At 38.2% G+C, this 23,543-nt stretch overlaps 1 protein-coding gene across 1 annotated transcript in view; it reads right to left on the reverse strand.

The window, feature by feature from the left end:
• Nucleotides 1-23,543, reverse strand: part of pcsk2 (proprotein convertase subtilisin/kexin type 2) — a 77,563-nt gene that overhangs the window by 31,272 nt on the left and 22,748 nt on the right. Inside the window, exons 6-9 of the mRNA XM_084093580.1 lie at nucleotides 18,747-18,823; nucleotides 13,203-13,291; nucleotides 8,370-8,545; nucleotides 1,043-1,258 (exon numbers count right to left, since the gene is read on the reverse strand). Coding sequence (XP_083949706.1) covers nucleotides 1,043-1,258; nucleotides 8,370-8,545; nucleotides 13,203-13,291; nucleotides 18,747-18,823 — 558 coding nt within the window. The remainder of the gene's footprint in view (nucleotides 1-1,042; nucleotides 1,259-8,369; nucleotides 8,546-13,202; nucleotides 13,292-18,746; nucleotides 18,824-23,543) is intronic.

Consider the following 23,543-nt stretch of genomic DNA (forward strand, 5'->3'; position numbering starts at 1 on the left):
CCCTCCTCGAAGAGCGATCGCCGGGAGGGCAGCGTCCGTAGTGGAAGACGCTCGCAATGCTCGCAATCAGCCCCCTCGAGAGCTGACTGGGCATGCTGCACTCCTAAACAAGCAACACATAGTTGGTGTGAATCCCTGCCTGTGATGTATCGAGTACAGGGGGGAACACACTTCCTATATTGCTGCTCGCTCGTCACTTGTTCTTGAGTCATTTTGGTTTTTTAATATATATGGAAATATATAGTGAAAACTCCTGCCTAGTCACAACTAGAAACAGACAAACACGAAATAGACTGATCAAACACACACAGAGCGCTGCTGAAGTAACAGAAGCTGTCTCGCTTGTGATTCAGGGGTGCTTTATAGTTTCCTGGTCGGTGACGTCACCTGCCTACTACGTTCCGTCTCTCCATTGACTGATTTCATTCATGCTTCAGACGCACTACGCTGGAGGCATTCCCACTGCGATTACACGCAGCGGTAGTCCCTGAAGGGGAACTTACATTTGCACTTTTACATTATGAAGTTTTATGTAACAAAGTTCGGGAGGAGCACGTTCAGCCAATCAGCACAAGAGGAAGCCGTTATAAATATAGCCTTCCCTCACCTCTGTCCCGTGACAATTTCACAGCATCCCTCCACCATCCCATTCACTCACTCTTGGCTGGTTTTCTATCCCAGTCAAAAGGGGGGAGTACTCTGGCTGTACCCCCCACCCCACCCCACACACACACACAAACACAAATACACACACACACACACACACACACACAAACAAACACACGCACACACACAAACACACTCTCTCTCACACTCACAGACACTCACACACACACACACACACACACACACACACATACACTCACACACAAACACACTCACACACACACACTCTCTCTCTCTCACACTCATATACACACACACACACACACACAAACATTAACACTAACACACACACATTCTCTCTTTCTCTCTCTCTCTCACCCACTCACAGACACACACAGACACACACACACACACACTCACTCACACACTCACTTACCACGCCAGCTTCAGGGTTTCGTTTACGGCCATTGCTGAAGGTGGAGGCTAGGGTGGAGGAGCAGCTTTCATCATAGAGTGCAGTGCGTCCATCGTTGATGGCCGAGTTAATGGAGATGGTCCACATGCTGGAGGCGTATCCATCGCAGTTACAGTCGTCATAGCTACCACCGTCTCCAGAGGCCCACACATAGATGCTGCCTTTCCCACCTCTGCCCTGTTGGACACACAAAGCGGCACGATTAAGACCCATACTCACGCCTGCTACAGCTCAATAAAGAGCAGTCAACTCTCTTTGACATTTTTCTTTAAGGGCCTTTGAGATTTACTCAATTTATCATACAAATTAATTCAATTCAATTCAATTCAAATTTATTTGTATAGCACTTTTCACAATACATATCGTTTCAAAGCAGCTTTACAGAAAGTGCATTTCAGAAATGTACATAGAAAAATACAGTTAGTTAATCATGTATTAATTTAGGGCATAAACATATCGCCAGCATCGAGTCGTCTCTTCACAGGCGTCGAGTCGTCTCTGCACGGGTGTTGGGACATCTGTAGTTTCCATGGGAGGCTGGATACAAACTGGAGCTGACAATCTGTATTTACCTCACATAACCAAAAGTAATTCAACAGAGACATCAGAGAGGCGTTTCAAGACCTTTTAAAGACTACAAGCTCTCCTCTGAGTGTAGATGATTCAAGCAGAGGCATTGTGTTTACGATTCTTGTCTGAACATATAATTTTGATGCTTTTAGCTGAACGCAAGAGCGCTCTTTTCTTTAGTCTTTGGGTTTTATAGTGGCAGGCATCTGAGAGGAGGAAATTTGTACAGTGCAATTGTGATCTTAAAAGGTTACTTAATTATTGTTATTTGAACAGTAGGTGGTTATTTTACTATGCTAACACATTGAGGACCGATTATGGTCCTTCGAGACCTCTGGGCACCAGCCTCTGGAGTAAACAAATAAGGAAAATAAGATGATGTCTTTACATTCTGCAATCGCTACAGAATATCTCTGAATTATGACTTTATTTTTTATGACAATTGAGACTTTTGAAAATGACTAATTTAGCTTTTGATAAGCCCAACGTCAAATGTGACTAATAAACATGAATTTATGTAGTTTGCAGTATCTGCTAATATGAGAAATAAAGTCTCAACAGTGTAATAGAATAAAGTCACAATTACACACCACATTTTTAATACGTTGCAAGGATGAAAACAATTTAGACATTTAGCATACTGCTTAGATGTTAATGAAGTCTAATTTGTTTTCACCCTTGCAATGTATTAAAAATGTTGTGTGTAATTGTGTGGTGTTCAGAAGCCGTTACGAGAGCTGAGGAAGTGCATCAGACCAATAACACGTGATTTCTTCAAAAACGTGCCAGTAACAACATTTCTGCAAAATGATATTTTGTTGCTTCTAGCAAGTTTCGTGACCCTTTGAAAGCTAAATGTTTAGTGGGTGAGTTCAGTTTTACCCAAAACAGATTAATATGAATCTGACAATTTTTTACAACGTTGGTTATTGTACATATCGCTACAGTTTGGAAATGAAATGTCCGGTTTGCAATTGTAAATAAAGTAGCACCTACATTAAACCCTACCCTAAACTTAACCGATAGTGTTAACAAAAGCAAACATGAGATTAAACAATGCATTTTCTGAAGCAACCATGTAACCAATAAGCCACTGTAAATCTTAATAATAAACCTTATATATAACACATAGCCTCATCAGCACCCAAGCGCACACACAGCGCACCTGCAAAGTAATGATTATGAATGTGTCATGAAAATACAGCAAGGAGACTGTCTGAACATTTTAATAATTTATTGATAATGTTTTCTGTGTTTTCAGCTGCAGAGATCAACGATGCTGACTCGTCATCTCTGCAGTAGTGGACGCGCGTATATGCACGTTTCATATGGATTACATAATCTGAGAATATTTGTTTCCCCCTTGAATTAGTTAATAATCGCTTGACATTTCAAGTTTTTATAGATATATTTCTCATGTCTGTGTGGCAAGTATACACTGAGATTTGGGTTGTTGTTTTTTTGATGCGCTCCAGTTCACAGAGACTGAGACGGCAGAAAGCACATCCTGTTTGATTTCTTTATTTTACTAAGGCACAATTTTTTCTTGTTATTGTAGGTTTACACAAATAAAAGTAGACCCTTTCGATTCCGAAAAGAATTGATTCCTTGATTCCAAAGTTTGGAATCGATTCCATGAAGAGGAATCGACTCCTCTTTAAAAACCCTTTTCATTTAAACAGAGTTAATCATTCATTTGTCTCACTAATGTAATTCCCACAAGGAACCGCCGTTAAAGGGTAACTCTCGCCAAAATTGAACCTAGGATCTTTTTGTTAATCTACCCGAGTCAAAGATTATGTAAAAGCATAATAAGAATGGAAACGCCACTTTTAAGATTGACCGTATTTTCGTTTTAGGTCGAAATGCCATGTGAATGGGAGTGAATGGGGCACGACTATGACTATGAAAATCGCTATTTTTAAAACACTAAGAAGGCTCGACACAACATGAAAATTTGCTCGAAGTATCACCAGAGGCTCTACACATGAACTCCAGCATTGAGAACATTGTTTGTGTACATAAAGTTTACTAAAAAGAAAAGTTTTGTACGATTCACTTTATCAGTTAGTGTTTCCGGGTGGCTAAAATTTTGTCAGTCAAAAGTAGTCGATCTCCGAATGCATTGTAATGAACTGACTCCATATGAGGAAATGTCATGAACTTGTAATTTCAATGAAAAGCATGATAACTTAGATAAAAAATGATCCATGAATTTATATGGAAACAAGCTTTAGGAGCTTTCCATCTTTACTCTCCTCATGTCACGTTGCATTCGGAGATTGACTACTTTCGACTGACAAAATGCAGGCGGACACAGCTACAGGGAGTTGTTCAAAATCTTTCTTTTTTGTAAACTTTGTGTACACAAACAATGTAGTCATTGCTGGAGTTCATGTGTAGAGCCCCTGGTGATACAAGCAAAGTTTCATGTTGTGTTAAAAAATAGCAATTTTGATGCTATCATAGTAGTGCCCCATGCACTCCCATTGACAAGGCATTTCGACCTAAAACGAAAATACGGTCAATCTTAAAAGTGGCGTATCCATCCTAATTATGTTTTTACACAAAAGTTTGACTCGGGTAGATTAACAAAAAGACCCTAGATTCAATTTTGGCTAGAGTTATTCTTTAACTATCTGTCCCTCACGGACTGTATGACTTCACCAGAAGTTTTTTTTTATTTTCTGCGACTAACCGACTAATACAGTTTTTGGTTGACTAAGTCTCTTCTGGTCGACTAATGATTAGTTCAATATTAGGGGTTAGCCCTAGTCATAACACAGTATTGTGCATTTAAGCATGTAAAAAGAAATATTTATGAGTTGACAATCTGCTCCTGTAGCCTAATCATAATTTGTGTGAAAAGGAATAACAGTTGTTGGTGTTTTACTGCCACTAGTGTTCATTTCAGCTGGAATCTGCAGTGAAATGTATGTATAGGTATGTTTTTGGAGTTAGAGGCATGTTTTTCCAGTGAGCCTAAGTTGCATTGCATTTTGCCTACATTTAGAGGCACCTATTCGAGCACAGTTTGTATATCAATATTAATTTTACATTTGCAGTGCCAGTGCCTTGTTTTTGTGTGTCAGACCTCTAAGTGCACTGGCCCCATTGGTCTGGACCATGATCCAACCTTTTTACACATCCCTTGACTGACTAAATGAATACTCTGGTGCTCATTTTAGTGAACAGAATCTCTCCATCTCTCTGTTTCTTTCTTGTTTCTCTTCCTCTCACACTCTTTATGAATGGAGACCCATCAGCTGAACTCTGGAACAATTACACATAGCTAACACAAGCGATTGTGCTTAAAGCACTGCTGGTTTTGTAACAGGCTCTGTTTAGTGTGGGAGGGAGAAAATTCCTTCCGGACGAATGAAGGAACATTTGGTCAAACAGCAGGAACAGAATTATGTGTTGATGTGTTGATATCTTTGTATTGTATTGTATGTATCTTTGATATCTTGATATTCAATGTAATGTCATTGACTTCAATATGGGCATATTGTTATATTGTTCTAAGTCCCTATGATGTTCTGGTCTCTAGATGTGACTCTGGGTCCCTCCTTCAATGAAAAAAAAGTAATTCATTTTTGGGTGAACTATTCCTTTAAATTTAGTTGCATTCTATGTGTAATACTGGTTATGGAAATCATTTGGACTTTCATTCCAGAGGGTCATTCCATTACAGTTTTCGCTCTGAAATTGCTAGTAATTTTCACAATTAATTACGAAGAAATGCCAAATAAAACATTGAATTAAACAGAGTTTTGAGGTAGAAAGACTGAAAGAGAATTTTCTTGAAAACATATTAAAATATTCCTTATGTTTATTGAAATACCCAATTGTACTTGCTGTATCGTAACCACAATTTTTGACCGACAATCCAAAATGATTTTGTGGTAATCGACATTATGCTAAACATGCTGTTATTGATATTAAACCAGAGCATTTCTTTAAGCTACGAGACCAGCATCAAAACCACAATGCTGAACTGTATCTGGCTTTTCATTAGCACTCTCTGTACCATCCTACATATAAATAAAAGAAGTGTTTGCCATCTGACCCTTAAAATGATTAAACAGCGTTCAATATTACTCCCAGGCTCAACCTCGGTCATCTCTAACTGCATTGAGAACGCCTGAGGGACAGACCGAGTCTTCACCCATCACTGCTATTCTTGTCCAATCTGATTTCAATTGCAAAGGGCTGTTGAAAACACAGGGAGATTACTCTGTGCAATGGCTCGTCTTGACAGATGGGTCACCCTCATAAATCCTGCTCAGCGGAGGAACGCTCAGCTACATTTATACCCATTAGCCGAGGCAATTTGTGAAGGCTCCAGTCACGGACAGGGGACGCGCAACTGAATAACACATATAGTGTGAAGCAACGAGACTCTGCAAGGTTGACAACTGACATACTGTGGGCCCTATTTTAAGGATCTAAGCTCATGGTCTAAAGTGCACGGCACTAAGAGTGCACTAAGGTCGGTCCGAATCCACTTTTGCTAGTTCAACGACGGGAAAAATGGTCGGCGGTCCCGGCGCATAATCTAAAAGGGTTGTCCCTATTCTCTTAAAGGAGAAGTTCACTTTTAAAATGAAAATTCTGTCATCATATAATCACCCTTATGTTGTTTCAAACCTGTATGAATTTCTTTCTTCTGCTGAACAGAAAGGAAGATATTTAGAAGAATATCAGTAACCAGGCAGTTTTTGGGTCCCATTGACTTCCATAGTAGGAAAAAAATATACTATGGAAGTCAATGGGACCCAAAAACTGTCTGGTTACTGACATTCTTCTAAATATCTTCCTTTCTGTTCAGCAGAAGAACGAAATTCATACAGGTTTGAAACAACATGAGGGTGATTATATGATGACAGAATTTTCATTTTAAAAGTGAACTTCTCCTTTAATGAGTAATGGGTGTGTTTTGTCCCTATTCTCTTAATGAGTAATGGGTGTGTTTTAAAGTGTAACGTGCAATAACCAAACAGAGTCTCATCTCCCATTCCCTTTAAAACGCTCGCGCCATGGCGGATTCGCTATTTACACGGCAGAATTTGCAAGTGGAAAACTAATAAGCAGAGTGTAAGCACGTTGTGGACCCGCCTATAAGTGCACATTACTAATGTGCTCTTTAAATAATAAAACAAAAAAATACTGCACCATTGACTTTAGGCCAGGTTTCAGTTGATCAATGGCTCAGTCTATTTCAGTTTCTCAAAATAGCAACGCTCCAAAAAATGCGCCTGAACACACATTCGTTCTCAGACCAACAGCCCATGGGCGCACAAATGGCACAAATGCATTTGCTATTTAAACAAGACATGAAAATGAAAACTGTGTCAGGCTGAAACTAGCAAAACACACTTGCATCGCGCCTGATAGGGCCCTGTATGTTAGTGAATGCCTGGAGGGGATTGTAATTTTAATGGTAAAGACTGAAAAATTGAATTGGTTAATGGAAAGTTCCTTTAGTCTATGCAATAGAACTAATAAGACATTTTCACAGTAAAACACTGTTAAATATAAAGTTTTTGGAAGTGACAAACAACAAGTCACCATATAATTTGCGGTGAAAAGCCCTAAATTGGCATTCCCAAAATTCACTGAAATATCTCAGTTTCTTCTTAGTTTTTTCTTATCAGTTATGTTACATCTTATGTTGTTAGATGAATGTTTATTGCATTATTTTAGTGCCATGTGTGTTACCATGATGGTGTTTTAGGTTTTGGGTTTAACACTGTGTGCATCTTCTATATATCAGTATTTCCCTCAGCTTTGGAAAAGCCACTTGTGATGAACTTTACTTTACTGTAAATTTAAGCTAAATCTGTAAAACTTAAAATGTTGCTACCATATTTTTTTTTAACAGTTAAGTTGTGGTAATTTCTTACTTTACATTATCAAAAGTAAGTACCTTACATTTACTTTTCTTACTCAACATTTGCATACTGAATTTTCATTGAACTGATTTCAAGGATATTGGGGATATATAGGAATATTTCCTTCTGGAAATGCAAATTTTTAGTTATATTAGTTAATCTGGTTTTATATTGAAGCTGAATCTATAAATACACTGATATTTTCAGAACTGTGCAATAATTTTCCATTTTCTTTCTCACTTTGATAACATTTGCATAATATGTGCATATCAAATTGTGATTTAGGATATTGGGGATATATAGGAATATTTCCTTCTGGAAATGCAAATTTTTAGTTCTAGTAGTTAATCTGGTTTTATATTGAAGCTAAACCTCTAAATACACTGATATTTTCAGAACTGTGCAATAATCAGTGTTGCAGCTGATCTAAAGTGGCAGAGCGACCAGGAGGACTCTGAACTCCAGGTTTTTATCTGATTGGACCAGATGTTACAATTCTGTACCTGTCTAGTTTTTCTTCCCTCTTTTCTCTCCACAGCAGCAGGCGATTCATAAGGGAATCCCGTTTGCTATGCTGCAAGAAAACTCGGTTACACTTTATTTTAAGGTGTCATTGTTACAATGTAATTATATATTTAAGTACTGAGTAATATTAATTAACAACATGTACTTACTGTAGAGTTAGGGTAGGATTAGGGTTTGGTTGAGGGTTAGTTGCATGTAATTATGCATAATTTACTGTTATTACTATGGAAAGTACATGTAACATATGTAACAAGGACACTGTAAAATAAAGTGTTACTGAAAACTCTTTGCTCCGGTACCTTATTGACTCCGTCTGCCATGGCCTGCAGGGTGAGCTCGCGAGGACCGTCCACTGTTTTGCCATCATCGGTGGGACCCCAGCTGGCACTGTAGATGTCAATGACCTGTGGCATGTGGCTGATGGAAGACGCCTCAATGATGTCCGTCATGAAGGGCTGGTCCAGCATACGAATGCCTGAAAAAATGGCAAGACTGAGAACAAGGGAACAATAGGAAAACCCTTGATGGCGCTCTATTCATCATGATCTGCAGTGATAACTGGAGGGGTGAGAGGGTGTGAGATTCACTGGTGACATATGGAAGAAGAAGCAGAAGATAATAGCTTTGGTACTGCATCAAGCACTTCACAAGTTTTAACCTTAACTTTGCTTCTCTCTCTCTCTCTCTCTCTCTCTCTCTCTCTTCTGACAAACTTGCAGAAAAAAAAAAAAGAAAAAAAAAACTTGCAGAAAAGAAGAAAATAAAGTCCCTGCTGGTCTAGCTGGTGAAATAGCATGCAATGCTTAGTTCCTGTAGCAAGTAAAGGCCCTCATATACTCACAGCAAAGTTCTTTCCATTCTTTACTTAGGGTTAATAAGAAGTTTGAAAGCTGTTTGCGAACATCCCGAAGCATTGAGTCTCCCGGAGTCTTGCTAGTTAACTCTTTCCCCGCCATTGACGGAATTTTTCCGCTTTTCATGTTTTCACTGTTATACAATAGGGGGCGCTATTACACATCTACTGAAAGAGTGCAGAATCTCCTGATCAAACACAGGAGAAGAAGAAGCAGAAACAAGCGATAGCATATTTAATCATATGCATATATAAATTATAACGCGATCATCAACATTAAACAGCATATGAATCAAAGCTGCCTAATGTTACTGAATGAAATGTCGAGCCAGAACGAGCTTTAGGACTGTGAAGCTTTGGGGGTGTTGATGAACTCAATCTACTCCATCTGTGTTTGATCATCGTTCTGAATCCCATTCGGATGTAGTCTTTGACAAAAACACGATTTTCTTAGCTTTTTGCTCAAAATTGTGCTTTTTTTATGAAACTTACCCACATTCAAGTGCTGATAAAAAAAGAATGCATGAAGCTAGAATAAAACGGGTTTTTGTTTAAAAACAGAGGTTCTGTTCTTTATTTTGATATATTGCATATTCAGATATTTATACAACAAAATATTCTCGGGGTCATAAAAACTTTTGTGAAAGTGTTCAAAAAAGCTGGCGGTGGCTGGCAGGGAAAGAGTTAAACAGTCTGAAGGGGACTGTGATGGAGACCAACATGCAACTTCTGCAATGATCTTCAAGGGGCAACATGAGCAGCGCTGACTCAAGTTCATTACAGTGCGTTTAAATATGCAACAATCTCTGTCTTTTCATATATATCTGCACAGGTTTAAGCCCGAAGCTCTGTATGAATACACTCTAAAAATACCAGTGCTGTGTATCATAAGACATCAAACATGTGAGACCTTTAATACTGACCTCTTCCTGAAGGTGATTATAAAACATTGCAAGAGCTGAAGTGGTGAGACTACAGATGCTCAATGTGTGTGTCCTTTGTAAGGGACAAAAGCTAAACACAAGATATTCACTGGCAATTAGTTACTCTCCTTTACGTTTGTGGCCTTTTGAAAAAAAAAAAAAAATCAATGTGCTGCAGTGCGTAAATGATGTTTTTATTAATGCTGATGTTTGTGTGCTGGATATTGTGGAAGAGGGGAAGGGCAGAAGTTATCAATATGATAAAGATGATTTTCCAAAACAAAGGGATCATTCATCATAGTCATTCAAAGTCATTCATTATATTTATCGACTACACAGAACAAACCTGATAAGGAAAAAATGCATAGAAATGATTTTAATTAAAACATTGTCTTGAATCTTGATAGTATCCAAACACATTAATACGAATATGGTTTCTGAATTTAATTGGCTTCTTGATTGTAATTTGAAACATGCATTTTCTATAAAGCTGTTTTGAAACTTTGTTTTACTTATTATGAAAAGCTCTATACAAATAAATGTGAATTCAATTTAATTGAATTGCATATTGAATTTGTATATTTGTATGCACCATGTGCTATGGGATGAATGTTCTTGGTACTTTAGTAGGGGTTTGACGAGACACTTAGCTCACGAGACGAGATGAGACACGAGATTGGGTTCATGAGAGCGAGACGAGACGACAAAAATGACAAAATTCATGACTGGAAAAATAGTCTGCAGGTGCAATTTGTTTTAACAATCATCTTGTAATTAATGTAATTTCCATTCTACTTAATGAGTATGAATTATCATATGCATTGAAAAGACAACAACATACAAGCACTGTAAAAGGTTTTGCCACAAACTCAACTGACTGACTTCTCTCCTGTATGATTTCACAAGTGTCTCTTCAGACCTTACTGTAAATGTATAATTCATTTATGAGCTTCCAGAACTTCTGATTGAGACTGTGTGACCTCCTAATTAAACTCCTTTCCACAAACTGAAAATAGACATAGTTATTAAGTGCAAACAAGAAGTGCAACCATAATCAAAGAACTCTCTCAATATTTAAAGTGCAAACAGAGACCAGAGTCAAGAGGTGGTTACATCTACACAGCCTCCTATTGGGAGACAGGCTATTGTGTGTAGAAGGCATCAGGAAGCTTGCGTTTTACTTTTGCTTTTGAATTAGCGATCACACATAATCTGTGTATAGATTATAAAACATATAGACATAAAAAAAAAAAACATTTATCAGATGCTTAGGCTCTGTTTCACAATGAATCCTCCGCCATGGTCTTGTCAGTCATCTCGCCTTACTTTTGTCACGTGATCAGTGAACTGACTGTGCGACTCTGCAGCTCGTGCGGGATGAACAGAGCAGACCTTTACAACAGTTTCTCACAGTCATGGTTCCTGTGTCATGTGATTTCCTTGCCCTCATGTGATCATATCTTGTGCTTCCCTTTTCTTATGTGTCACGTTTTGATTGGTTCATTGTTTCATTGGTGTTTCTTGTTTGGTCATTAGTCTTCTGTGTATAAAGAGCCCTCATTTTCCCATTGTCTCTTGTTTAGTATTGTCTCTATAACTTCTGTTAGTGAGTTATTTTCATGTTTATGTTATTGACCAGTCTTTATTTTGCTCACTTATGATTATTGTAAATAAACTCCAACTGGGTTCAGCATAATGTATCACAAAGAAAAAATTCAACGCAGATAGTGCACACCAAGAGCCTATTGTCTGACTTGACAGCTCTGGGGCCTCATTTATAAAACTGTGCGTAGGAACCTTACTAAAAGTGTACGTGCGCCCGAAAGCCAAAAATGGCGTACGCAAAAAAATATTCAGACTAATAAAACCGTTCGTACGCCAGAACCTGCGCAGAATTCACTTTATAAATCCCAGTCAGTGGAAGATTGTGCGCACATGCGTCTCCTCCCCGAAATAACCATATATGGAGCTTACAACGCCTAGTTTTACTATGCATATCCTCATCTGCATATAATTTGCATATAATTATTCATCCACGTGATAACGTTTAACGGTACAAGACACATTACATTAATAAAAATCAAGTAGTTGCCTATCCTTGCCTTGTTTTTGAATACATAAATCAAATAGTGTAAAATACATTTCAGAGAAAGTTTTTTTCTCAATCTTTTCCACTGGCCGAATTGTATTTTTAATTGATTTATATTTTTAATGGAAACAGATAGGCCTTGGGCATTATTTGCACGAAACTATTTTATCAGACAATCTTGTATTATCATGATAAGCAATTATCTCTGTGGTTAAAACATTAAAACACAGCACGCCACAGGAAAAGTGTTCAAAAGCATCGCATCCACAACAAATATTTATATTGATTGAATATAAAAAAATTTGTAACTTCTCAGTATGATTTCATGTTTAAGTGTTTAAATATTTGAATGGCATATTTAATCTAAATGTTTATATCAGAAGTAAAACATAGTTTAAATCATTATTTTATTTATTTAAACTGCGTCAGTTTCACTAAACGGCCCAACGCCTCGCTGGCGCGGACATTTAAGAAGGGATGGATATTTGCTTCAAGTGACAGGCTTGGTGAGTGAAATTATATTTGTATTATCTTGTATTTCTTTAGATTTTCTGTCTAAAAGTGACCAAAAAGACACTAATCTCCAGCTCACCATCGGTGTCGCCAAACTGCTCCATCTCCAAAACGTTCGTACGCATGGGTCAGAGTTTGCGTTTTGTTGTTTTTATAAATCACAACTTATGCGTCGAAAGTGGCGTACGCCTCTTTCAGGGCCTGTTTTGTGCGTACGCAGCGGTTATAAATGAGGCCCCTGGTTCGTCCCTTGACTGCTAAGCCTACTCTCAACTACTCTCAACTACTTCCAAGGCAATTTGCTTGACATTTCAAATGAGACGTTGTTAGGAACATTGATAACACTTTATTTCGATGGTCCCCTTTAGTCATTCTACCAACTATAAGTAACTTTGCAACTACGTCAACTAGCAGTAATTAGAGTATTATTAGTCTGTCTGATTATTATCTGCTAAAACTTTATTGTGATGCTCCCCAACAGACATTCTACTTTACATTCTACATTCTACTCTACATTCGACTATAAGAAACTTTGAAAGTACTTCAGATTATTCTACTAAACCCAACCTAACACTCTTCTAATACTCTAATGAGAGTTATCTGACATGTAGTTGCATACTAATAAGAATTAGTTGGCATGTAGCTGCAAAGTTACTTATAGTTAGTAGAATGTCTAAAGTGGAAATGTCTAAATTAACCAGAACTTTAAATTCATGATGAGGTCATCACTGTAAAAAACCTATCAGAAACGTACCTGCTACCTTGGAGTTGTAGGCCACGCCCACCCCACAGATGTTGTTGTTTGAAACTGCAGACACCTCACCAGCACACCTGGTTCCATGACTGGGAAAAAAACAAAAACATTCAGAGATGTCTAGAGTTACATATTTCACAATGATTTATGTGATATAACAATTAAATATTAAAATGATTTGCTAAAAAAATCTCTCCAGTCAGCAAAGCTCTTATTCAGTTATTCATATTTGTGGGCGGGGCCTGTGCAATGTGACGTCACACGGCTAGAATCTGCAAACGGCTTATTCTGAGACACTGCTTTGATTTATGGGGTTAAACAAGGAGTTTGTGTATTTTTATCATTACACTCTCAGAAAATAAAGTACATAATTGTACCTTTAGGGGTACAATGGCTCGTCACTGGGGCTGTACCCTCAAGGGTACAATATTGTACCTTAACCTTTAAAAGAAACGGTACATATATGTACCTTTTAATACTTTTTGACCCTCAAAAAGGTACATATATGTACCTTGAGGTCCAATAATAACCCCTATGGGGTATGTTAGTGTAGATTGTACCTTGGGGGACAGAAATGGACTCCTACTGTACCCCTATCATACATGGTGGTTGTGTACACACACTGTGACACACATTTATGTTCAAACCCCATGTAAAAGTGAATTTTGCACAATAGGTCCCCTTTAAGGAAATGAAGTCATTGATGTTGAACATTGCTCTACTTCAATAACAACCCGTAAATGTACAAGATGGTCTAAAATGGTCTCTAGAACGGAGAATCCTCAGGAAGAGCCCTGCCATGAAGCACAGCGATGGTTCCCTCCTCTCCTCCACTCAGACAGTCAGCGCTTCTATTTATATATAAGCGTCTGATTATGCTGTGAGTCTGCAGCTCAGATGATATTACTCTGCTCTCACCACACGCCCCAGCATGCTTCACACCATGGAAAAACACAAGAGGATCATCTCGCCTTTCTATTAGATTGTGTCTGTCCTTGATGCGCACTGTAAAAAAATATCAATTATGCCAAGGTTTAACTAATATCTTTCTACAAAATATCGTATTCAGATTTGTACTCTGAAATCAATGCAGGTTATGACATTTTCTGTGTTAAAGGAACACGCCGACTTTTTGGGACTTTATCTTATTCACCGTATCCCCCAGAGTTAGATAAGTCCACACACACCCTTCTCATTTCCGTGTGTGCCGTAACTCTGTCTGACGCACTCACCGCTAGCTTAGCTTAGCACAAAGACTGGAGGTAAATGGCTCCAGCAAGCATACTGCTCCCAATAAGTGACAAAATAACACCAACATTTTCCTATTTACATGTTGTGATTTGCAAAGTCACAGTGTGTACAAATAACAAGGTCACACGAGACACAGCCATCTTCTAATCATATACATACTGGGAACTTTATTCTCAGAAGGCGAAGCACTGCTACTTGAATGGTTAGAAGATGGCTGTGACTCATGTGACCTTGTTATTTGTACACACTGTGACTATACAAATCACAACATGTAAATAGGAAAATGTTGGTGTTATTTTGTCACTTATTGGGAGCTGTATGCTAGCTGGAGCCATTTACCTCCAGTCTTTGTGCTAAGCTAGGCTAGCAGTGGGTGCGTCAGACAGAGTTACGGCACGCACGGAGATAAGAAGGGTATGTGTGGACTTATCTAACTCTGGGGGATACGGTGAATAAGCTAAAGTCCCAAAAAGTCGGCGTGTTCCTTTAACTATGGACACCTAAATATTTTCAAAATCGACTAGTCTGCAGATTGCCTGAAAGACTGATCGGTTCTAAGAAAGCCTCGTATAAGGCTGGTGTCAGGGTGACCCGACATCGATCTGACATGGTTTTTACAGGTGTGTTTATCAAGTCTTGCATCTAAAGTCTGATCATAATTCTGGAAATGTTTTATGTTTCGACACAGAAAATGATTAATGTTTTATAATCAACGATTATATTAGTATGGGTTCCTCAACCAGAAAGCCACATACTGTATATATTAACACAAAACATGGCATACAAAACACAGAATATACTGTGATTTAATTGACAGTTGTCAATGTCAGAATTTTCCATAAACGCACAGCAACTAGTAGCCAGAATCATGCTGTAAATTTGCACTAAAAATGTTTTACTTAACGGTGCTGTATATACGTTTTTGACTGTACTAAAGCATAAAAATACCATAATATGTTGTTCAGATATTTAGGAAACATGCTAAGTGTATCTCTGTGTATCTCTATCTCTCATACGTGTTTCTCTGTAAAACACTTCTACAGCCAGTTATTTTACTATGAAATGTGCGTTCCGTGTTGGAATGTCTGCTTGTGTTTTGGTCTGTGCGATACCACACGTTGCCAATTTACCCAATAGTATTTCGACACCCGGGTTGCCAGTTGCCGGAAAACACCACATAATGCAGCCTTGGAAGCCAGCGAACACACTGGGTCAGAGATCGCAGATTCTACCCGACCTACAAAGCCTCGGTATCCATCTAAAAATCACTATGAACGGGAGCATGTTAAAACGCGATATCAACTCATCATAAATCAATAAATCAACTCATCAGCTTTCAGTGTGTAAGTCTCCTTGCATTCAATTGTCAATTGCGATCGTTCCTGTTGCGTGTCCTCAATCTGGCGAGTCTGAGGCGGCGGGAGAAACAATGATCTCTGATATTTAGAATTTGGACTGCAATACCTATTTCCACCACTAGCTGTCAATCTCACATACACTGCACCTTTAACGTCTGGTACAGTAATATTCTCTGATGGTGTGACAGTGTGATGGGGGTCTTTGAGCAGATCAGCACGCCGACAGAAGGCTCTGACCTTCCTCCCGTCGGGCACCTTCTGTCCACATACTGTACATATGCAGGAGAAATATCTCATACACTCTCGTGAAAGCATTAGCTGTCGGCTGCACAAATCTGCACAATAAACAGCTCATCATCCAAGCCAAGAAAACATCTACTCTTGTATTTGATATAGTTTTGAACAGGTTCCTAGCTAAGAATTCAGGATCTTAAAAGATTATATTGCTCTTTGCCCTCATCTTTTTTAATCAGGTTTAATCAGTGTGTTGAATATAGCACATGTGTCCCTACAAGAGCAGAAGAGCTTGTGCTCGGGTGAATTCAAATCCGTTCAATGTCATTTCATAACTCTAAAGCATCCTTAGACTGATTCCGGTGAAAACTATAAACATCGTGGCTCTGCGGTGCTGTTGAACTAGTATTGCTTATTTGAGCATCCAAACCAGCCCAACACAGACACACTGGCTCAACCAATTACATACATTTGGGGTGGGACTGTCTGTTTGTCCAAACAATAGCAGGCGGAGGGGTGGAAGTTTGTTTCCATGGAATAAAAAAGTAATTGTGATTTTTTTTTTCCTCAGAACTGCAAGTTTATATCTCACAATTCTGAGAAGAAAAAAAAACAGGAATTGGGAAATATAAGCAATTGCAAGAAAAAAAAAGTCAGAACTGCTAGTTTATGTCTTCCAATTTGGACTTTATTACTTGCAATTATGTATTTTTATCTCACATTTCTGCAACTGTCAGTTATAAAGTACGAATTGTGAGATTAAAAAGTCGCAATTATTTTTTTTAATCCCTGGTGGAAACAAGCTTCCATAGTTCCAGAAACCTGGTTCATAACAGTTTTATTTTCATGTCTTTCGCTAGTGGTGCAGAAATGACATGCTTTTGCACACAATATATATGAGCCTCAACCATCTGAGAAATTGAATCAATTAAGAAACAAATGAAAAAATCATCAGTGAATAAAGTGAATAGTCAACAAATGCATTTTTACTGCTAATGTAATGTAGTGTCATAAATTGCTTTTTTAAAATATACATGCTTGGGAGTTTAAGTGCTTTCTTAACGTTTGTGAATGCAAATGCTTTTAGCTGTGAGCTCACTTGTGTGTCACTGCGTTACGAAGTGTTCTGAGTGCACACAGTTACGTTACTCTGGGTCGTATTGAATGGTAAGATTTTTGTTTCAACACCCTTCCTCACATAAACATCTCTCGTTTGTTCTGTTTCATAATGCACAGCAGAGAGGAGGATCAAATTATTTATCCAGAGAGAATGGAAGAAAACATTGATTTAAGTATTAAAACTCCTCGCATCCCTTGCAGAGCATTAATGAATGTTTATTGTAATGTAAAATCTATTGAGTGCTGAGTCATTGATCAGTCCCACTGGAGGTGGCAATGAAACATGACACTAAACGAGGCAGTTTTCCTCGTGATCTTCACCTCGGGGTGGCTTTGCTCAGGCCTACATCGCTCTGATAGGAGTGCAGAAGGAAAGGCTCAGTGCGTGTGTTAATGCAGCTGGGCTGAGAGCCAGGGAGAGATGACTTAATGGGGTTACGTGTAAGGAAAATCAATACAGAGAGGCAAGGAGTCCTTCATCCAAACACTGCTAAGAAACACAGCTGCAGGTCAGTGCACTGCGGCATCAGCGAGATCTTCAGCGAGCAGATTCATATCGTATACGGTGTGCAGTGTACACATCATTTACTCTAAAGCTAAATTGACGGTAAAGGCATTTATAATGTTACAAAAGATTTGTATTGCAAATAAATGCTGATCTTTTGAACTTTCTATTCATCAAAGAATCTTGAAAAAAAATATGATCAATGTTTCCACAGAAATATAAAACTGTTTTCAACATTGATAATATTCATAAATGTTTTGTGAGCATCAAATCATATTAGAGTGATTTCTGAAGGATCATGTGACACTGAAGACTGGAGCTGAAAATATTGGCCAAACCTTTGAACAGTACTGTAACTAATGATATAGAAATTTGAATATATAAAAAATAAAAATCTTGCATCAGTGCTTTTAAAAAGGCTTCACATTATGTGACACATGAGTTAAAAAAAAGACAAAAAACTTTAAAGATAATGTTATCAAAGGGATAGTTTTAACTCTAAATTCTGATTCGATGAGCCACAATTGAAGCTGAAAAATATTAATAGAGATATTAAAATATAGACATAACATATAGATATTAATTAACACGACATTGCGTCCATAAGCTTTGCATTGTGTCCACTCAGTATTTTCACATTACTACATGGTTCTTCTTGCTACTTTAAATAAACAAAAATCGGCACACTGCTACTTCTACTCCCAAAGATTTATTAAAAAGAGCAACGTTTCGATGAAACAAGTTTGAGTTTGATGATTCATTTTGATCGAGCACCTGCCAAAAAGTGTCTGGATGTGCACACTCTCTCTTTATTGAATTCATCTTCTTGCTACTTTCACATGAAAATAGCAAATCCCAAAGAGCAAAACAGTGTCGGCCCAGATCCGGGCCACATCCGGTACATGTGGATTCAGCGCGTACCAGATGTGGGCCGGATCTGGGCCGACTCTATGTTGCTGTCCGGGATCTGTGCTGTCCACTGACATCCACTCAAACAACTACGGATGTACACATCAAAATATGGTCACACACACACTGTCATTCTGAAAACCAGCCGCTAGAAACGGAGCTCATTACCTGTTAAACCAGTCGTCCGTGTAGCGAGGGTAAGGGAACGGGTCGTTGCTACTGAAGTCAAAGCTGGCTTCTGCATTCTGAAACATCAACAAGAAACAGAGGATCCGTCATCAAGCTTTACAGACTTATGAATTAGTACCGATTATGTCAAAACAAACAATGAGCTTCATTTCAGTAATTAGTCATTCATTATTTAGAAACCATCTCTGGAATTCCCATTGTGTTCATCCCTCTGTGTGCTTTGAGCTGCCCCTCATTAAACGTTCCTCTAGCTATTCCTTAATTAACTATCCACCCAATCTCAGGGGTAATGTATTCAAACACTGCGGGAAACACGGCACAGACACCTAAATCATGAGAAGAACTTCATTCTGGTCTAGCAAAAACTTGCAGAGACACGAGGAAGAAAAGGTCGGTGTGGGTGTATGACCACAATCTGAAATGAGTCATTTTGTCATATGGTGTATATATATGCAGAAGATTCAATGAACCAATACTGTGTAATGTGACAAATGTGACACTGAAGACTGGAGTAATGATGCTGAAAATTCAGCTTTGATCACAGGAATAAATTACATTTCTAAATTGTAAAAATGTTACATTTGATCAAACACTCAGTAAACACATTAAAGGGTTAGTTCACCCAAAAATGAAAATTCTGTCAGTAATTACTCACCCTCATGTTGTTCCAACCCCGTAAGACCTTCGTTCATCTTCGGAACACAAATTAAGACATTTTTGATGAAATCTGAGAGCTGGATCACTCCTCCATAGGCTTCTAAAGACATTATAACTTGCTGGCCCAGAAAATGCATTAAAGACATCGTTATTATAGTCCAAGTGACTACAGTGGCTCAATCTTAAGTTTATAAAGCGACGAGAATACTTTTTGTGCGCAAAAAAAATAAAAAAATAATGACTTTATTCCACTATTCATTTCCTTCTCTCTGGGCCTCGAGTTTTTTCACGTACTATAACTACGCAGCGCTTCTGTGTTGCACACACATCACACACATGACCAGCGTCGGCCAATAGTGAGCCTACGTGTGACGTATAACACAGACGCGCTACGCTAAAACACTACGTGAAAAAACTCGAGGCCCAGAGAGAAGGAAATGAATAGTGGAATAAAGTCATTATTTTTTTATTTTTTTTGCGCACAAAAAGTATTCTCGTCGCTTTATAAACTTAAGATTGAGCCACTGTAGTCACTTGGACTATATTAACGATGTCTTTAATGCATTTTCTGGGCCAGCAAGTTATAGTGTCTTAGAAGCCTATGGAGGAGTGATCCAGCTCTCAGATTTCATCAAAAATATCTTAATTTGTGTTCCGAAGATGAACGAAGGTCTTACGGGGTTGGAACAACATGAGGGTGAGTAATTACTGACAGAATTTTCATTTTTGGGTGAACTAACCCTTTAATATAGTAAAATGTTTGGTAACACTTTATTTTGATAGTCCACTTTAGACATTCTGCTAACTATAAGTAACTTTACAGCTACATGTCAACTTACTGTCATTAGAGTATTAGTAGACTGTTTACTTAATATCTACTAACACTTTATTGTAATGCTCCTCAACAGACATTATACTGACTATAAGTAACTTGGCAACTACGTGTTAACTTATTCCTCTAACCCGAAGCCTAACCATAACCAAACAGTACCTGACAGTCTACTAATACTCTAATGACAGTTAGTTGACATGTAGCTGTAAAGTTACTTATAGTTAGCAGAATGTCTAAAGTGGACTATCAAAATAAAGTGTAACCAAATATATTCAGTGTTTACTGAGTGTTTGATCAAATGTAAATATAGCCTTGGTGATCATAAGAGCCCCGTTTTCAAAAACAAGAAATCTTAATTATTCCAAACTTTTGATCAATATTATAAATAGTGTAAAACAGTCCTGATGGCTCTACCGCAGTGTAAAACATGTGAAATCTCTTTATCCTCTGCCACACAGTATATATGACCCATATAAACAAGGAAAGCTGCAGGAGCTGTAAACATATTTAACATAATTTCAGCCAGCGAAATCAACAAATGCCCTCTTCAGAGCAGAACCAGGCAGAACCTTCCCCAAGCTCATGATCTCAGGTCTTCACAGCGCTTCTCACCATACGCGTTCATTACCCGGACGGGCATGAGCGTGGCCTTCATTAGGCCAGAGTTGAAAAGATGGTTCACTTGTGTGGTCGATGGCTCCAGGCTGATGAGGTTTCAGCCTGGCATTTACCAGTGACTCAGTGGGAGACAAAAGGGAGGCCTTTGGTTCCCGAGGCCCGGTTTAATGACGTGTTTGGAGAAGATAATGGAGGATGGAAGGTTTTCATAGGGATGACACTGAGAAAACTGAGATTCACTGGTTCATCCAAATTCAGCTGGTCTCCTAGTGGAACCATCGGTGACAAATATTCTTATGACAAAGTATAACAAGAATTTCTTCAAGCAGTTATTGTTCTGACCATAAGCCCAATGTTAACTATTAAGAAAAGCCAAATGCATGCAATGTGAAATTGGTAGACAGTCACATCACACTCCCTAACATCAAAGTACCAAATAACAGAAACAAGTATAATTTATATTTGCCACAACATACTTATTTATTTTCCCCTCAGAAATGATGAACTTTATGAATGATACTTTATTATCCTTATTATCATTCTGAATTTCTATAATAACAATTATAAGAAGAAAACACACGTGTTCAAGAGAACAAAATCATCACTTCCTGGGAAATCGTCACAAAATATCAGTAATAAACTGTAAGTTTCTGCAATCGTTCTCTTTCTCCTCCATCATAAACGAGTGTGTCTCGAGCGTCAGACGAAACACAGTAACCGCTGTCGTGTTCTCTGGCGTTCGGATGCTGGTGTTCGGGAACACACTCGTGTGTGAGACGCTTCTGGAGGGAATTAAACCAATTCATTCTGATCACACACTTCGACTCCGGCGTTTCAGAAACACCAAACCAACATTAGAGATGCTGTGACGCCATTGGTCCACTGTTTACTCCAGTTATCCAATCACAGCTGACGCTGAGGCAAAGTCACACAAGGTTTTGAGGGATTTATTCTGCTAATTTGTTTCCATCGTAGTTTATGTGCATTTCTTCCCATCGGATAAAAAAATGTATCCACCTCAATTGGGCACATACATTTATATGAGCATTATTAGAATGTATGCGCATCTTGCCGTAAACATCCCATTTTTTTAAGGCAATAACCCCAAATTCACATAAAAATATGTGGATGGAAACATAGCTAATGTTCCTGCCATAGAAAAAAAGTCCAGTTTCTCGGAGTCTGCACTCAGAGAAAGTAGAGCATGATAATGGACAGCAGTCCCAGAGCGAACGGCTCCCAGAGACAAATGACACATCAGTCCTGTGCTTTACAGCAGTGTGTGTGTCCCATAATCCATCAGTGCAATCATGGAGATTCAGATTCTGTCGTTCATGTCGGCCTTCACTTCAGCTCTCTCAGAGGAGAGGAACAATTCTTCTCTGCCCCAGAGACTTCATTAATGGAGAGCAAGACGAAAACATGAAATTGCATCAGTGCTTCAAAACATCATCAGTAATAGTGATATTCTGAATTGCTGTGTATTTATATATACACAGTATATTAGGGATGCACCATTCAAATGGCAATTTAAAAAAAAAAAAAGGGCCGATACCGATAACCGATAATTCTTTATATTTTGAAGCGATAACCGTTATATTGGCCGATAAATCTAAATCCTAATTTATTTTAATAATTTTTAAGAGACAAAACAAAACAAAACTGCGAAAACATTACAAAAACAAAAGTCTCAACATTAAAAGCTCTGTGTGTTCGCACTGTTCAACATGATGGTTTTGAATTGCTTGAAATATGATTGAAATCACTTCAAAAAAGGAAAACACAGTAAAGTGCAACATGTACAGCAATCTTTCATATCGGCTACATAACATTATAATGAGAACATTAAAATTGTCTGTGTCTGTGTGTGTGTCTGTGTGTTTAATGTTCTCATTATAATGTTATGTAGCCGATATGAAAGATTGCTGTACATGTTGCACTTTACTGTGTTTTTCTTTTTTGAAGTGATTTCAATCATATTTCAAGCAATTCAAAACCATCATGTTGAACAGTGCGCATCTGAAGCGTCTCGGCCGAAGGAAATAATACATTATTTATCGGCTTTAATATATCGACCAAATTTTCTAATCGGGCCGACAACGATAACATTAACAAATACATCGGCCGATATATCATGCATGCCTTATATATATATATATATATACACACACACACACAGCTTCATCAATTATTTGGCTGAAAAATAAGTATGGGATAATAACCACTCGATCATTACTGCAAAATTATCCACAAAAAGGGGAGTCTTGCATCACTTTATAAAAGCTATAAACCATGATAGACTATAGGCCCGGTTTCACAGACAGGGTTTAGATTAAGCCAGGATTAGGTCTTAGTTCAATTAGGACATTTAACTAGCTTTTATAAACATGCCTTAGAAAAAAACATTACTGGCGTGAATCTCGAGACAAAACAATAGCACTGACATATTTTAAGATATGTTGCTTTTAGTTAAAACAGCTCAAACATGCAGTTTAGTCTTGGACTATGTCTGTGAAAACGGGTGTTTATGATTTTACCACAATTAAGGAAATTAAGGGAAGTCAAGGTCTATTACCCCTATACACTCGTAAAATCACTGTAGCACACAGCCTCGAGTGGCTTATTGTTTTTTTTCTTACTCGCTTTCCAGTACAAATATCTAAACATCC

Source organism: Abramis brama (genome assembly GCF_963993115.1).
Source record: "Abramis brama genome assembly, chromosome: 19".
In the NCBI taxonomy this organism is placed as follows: Eukaryota; Metazoa; Chordata; class Actinopteri; order Cypriniformes; family Leuciscidae; genus Abramis; species Abramis brama.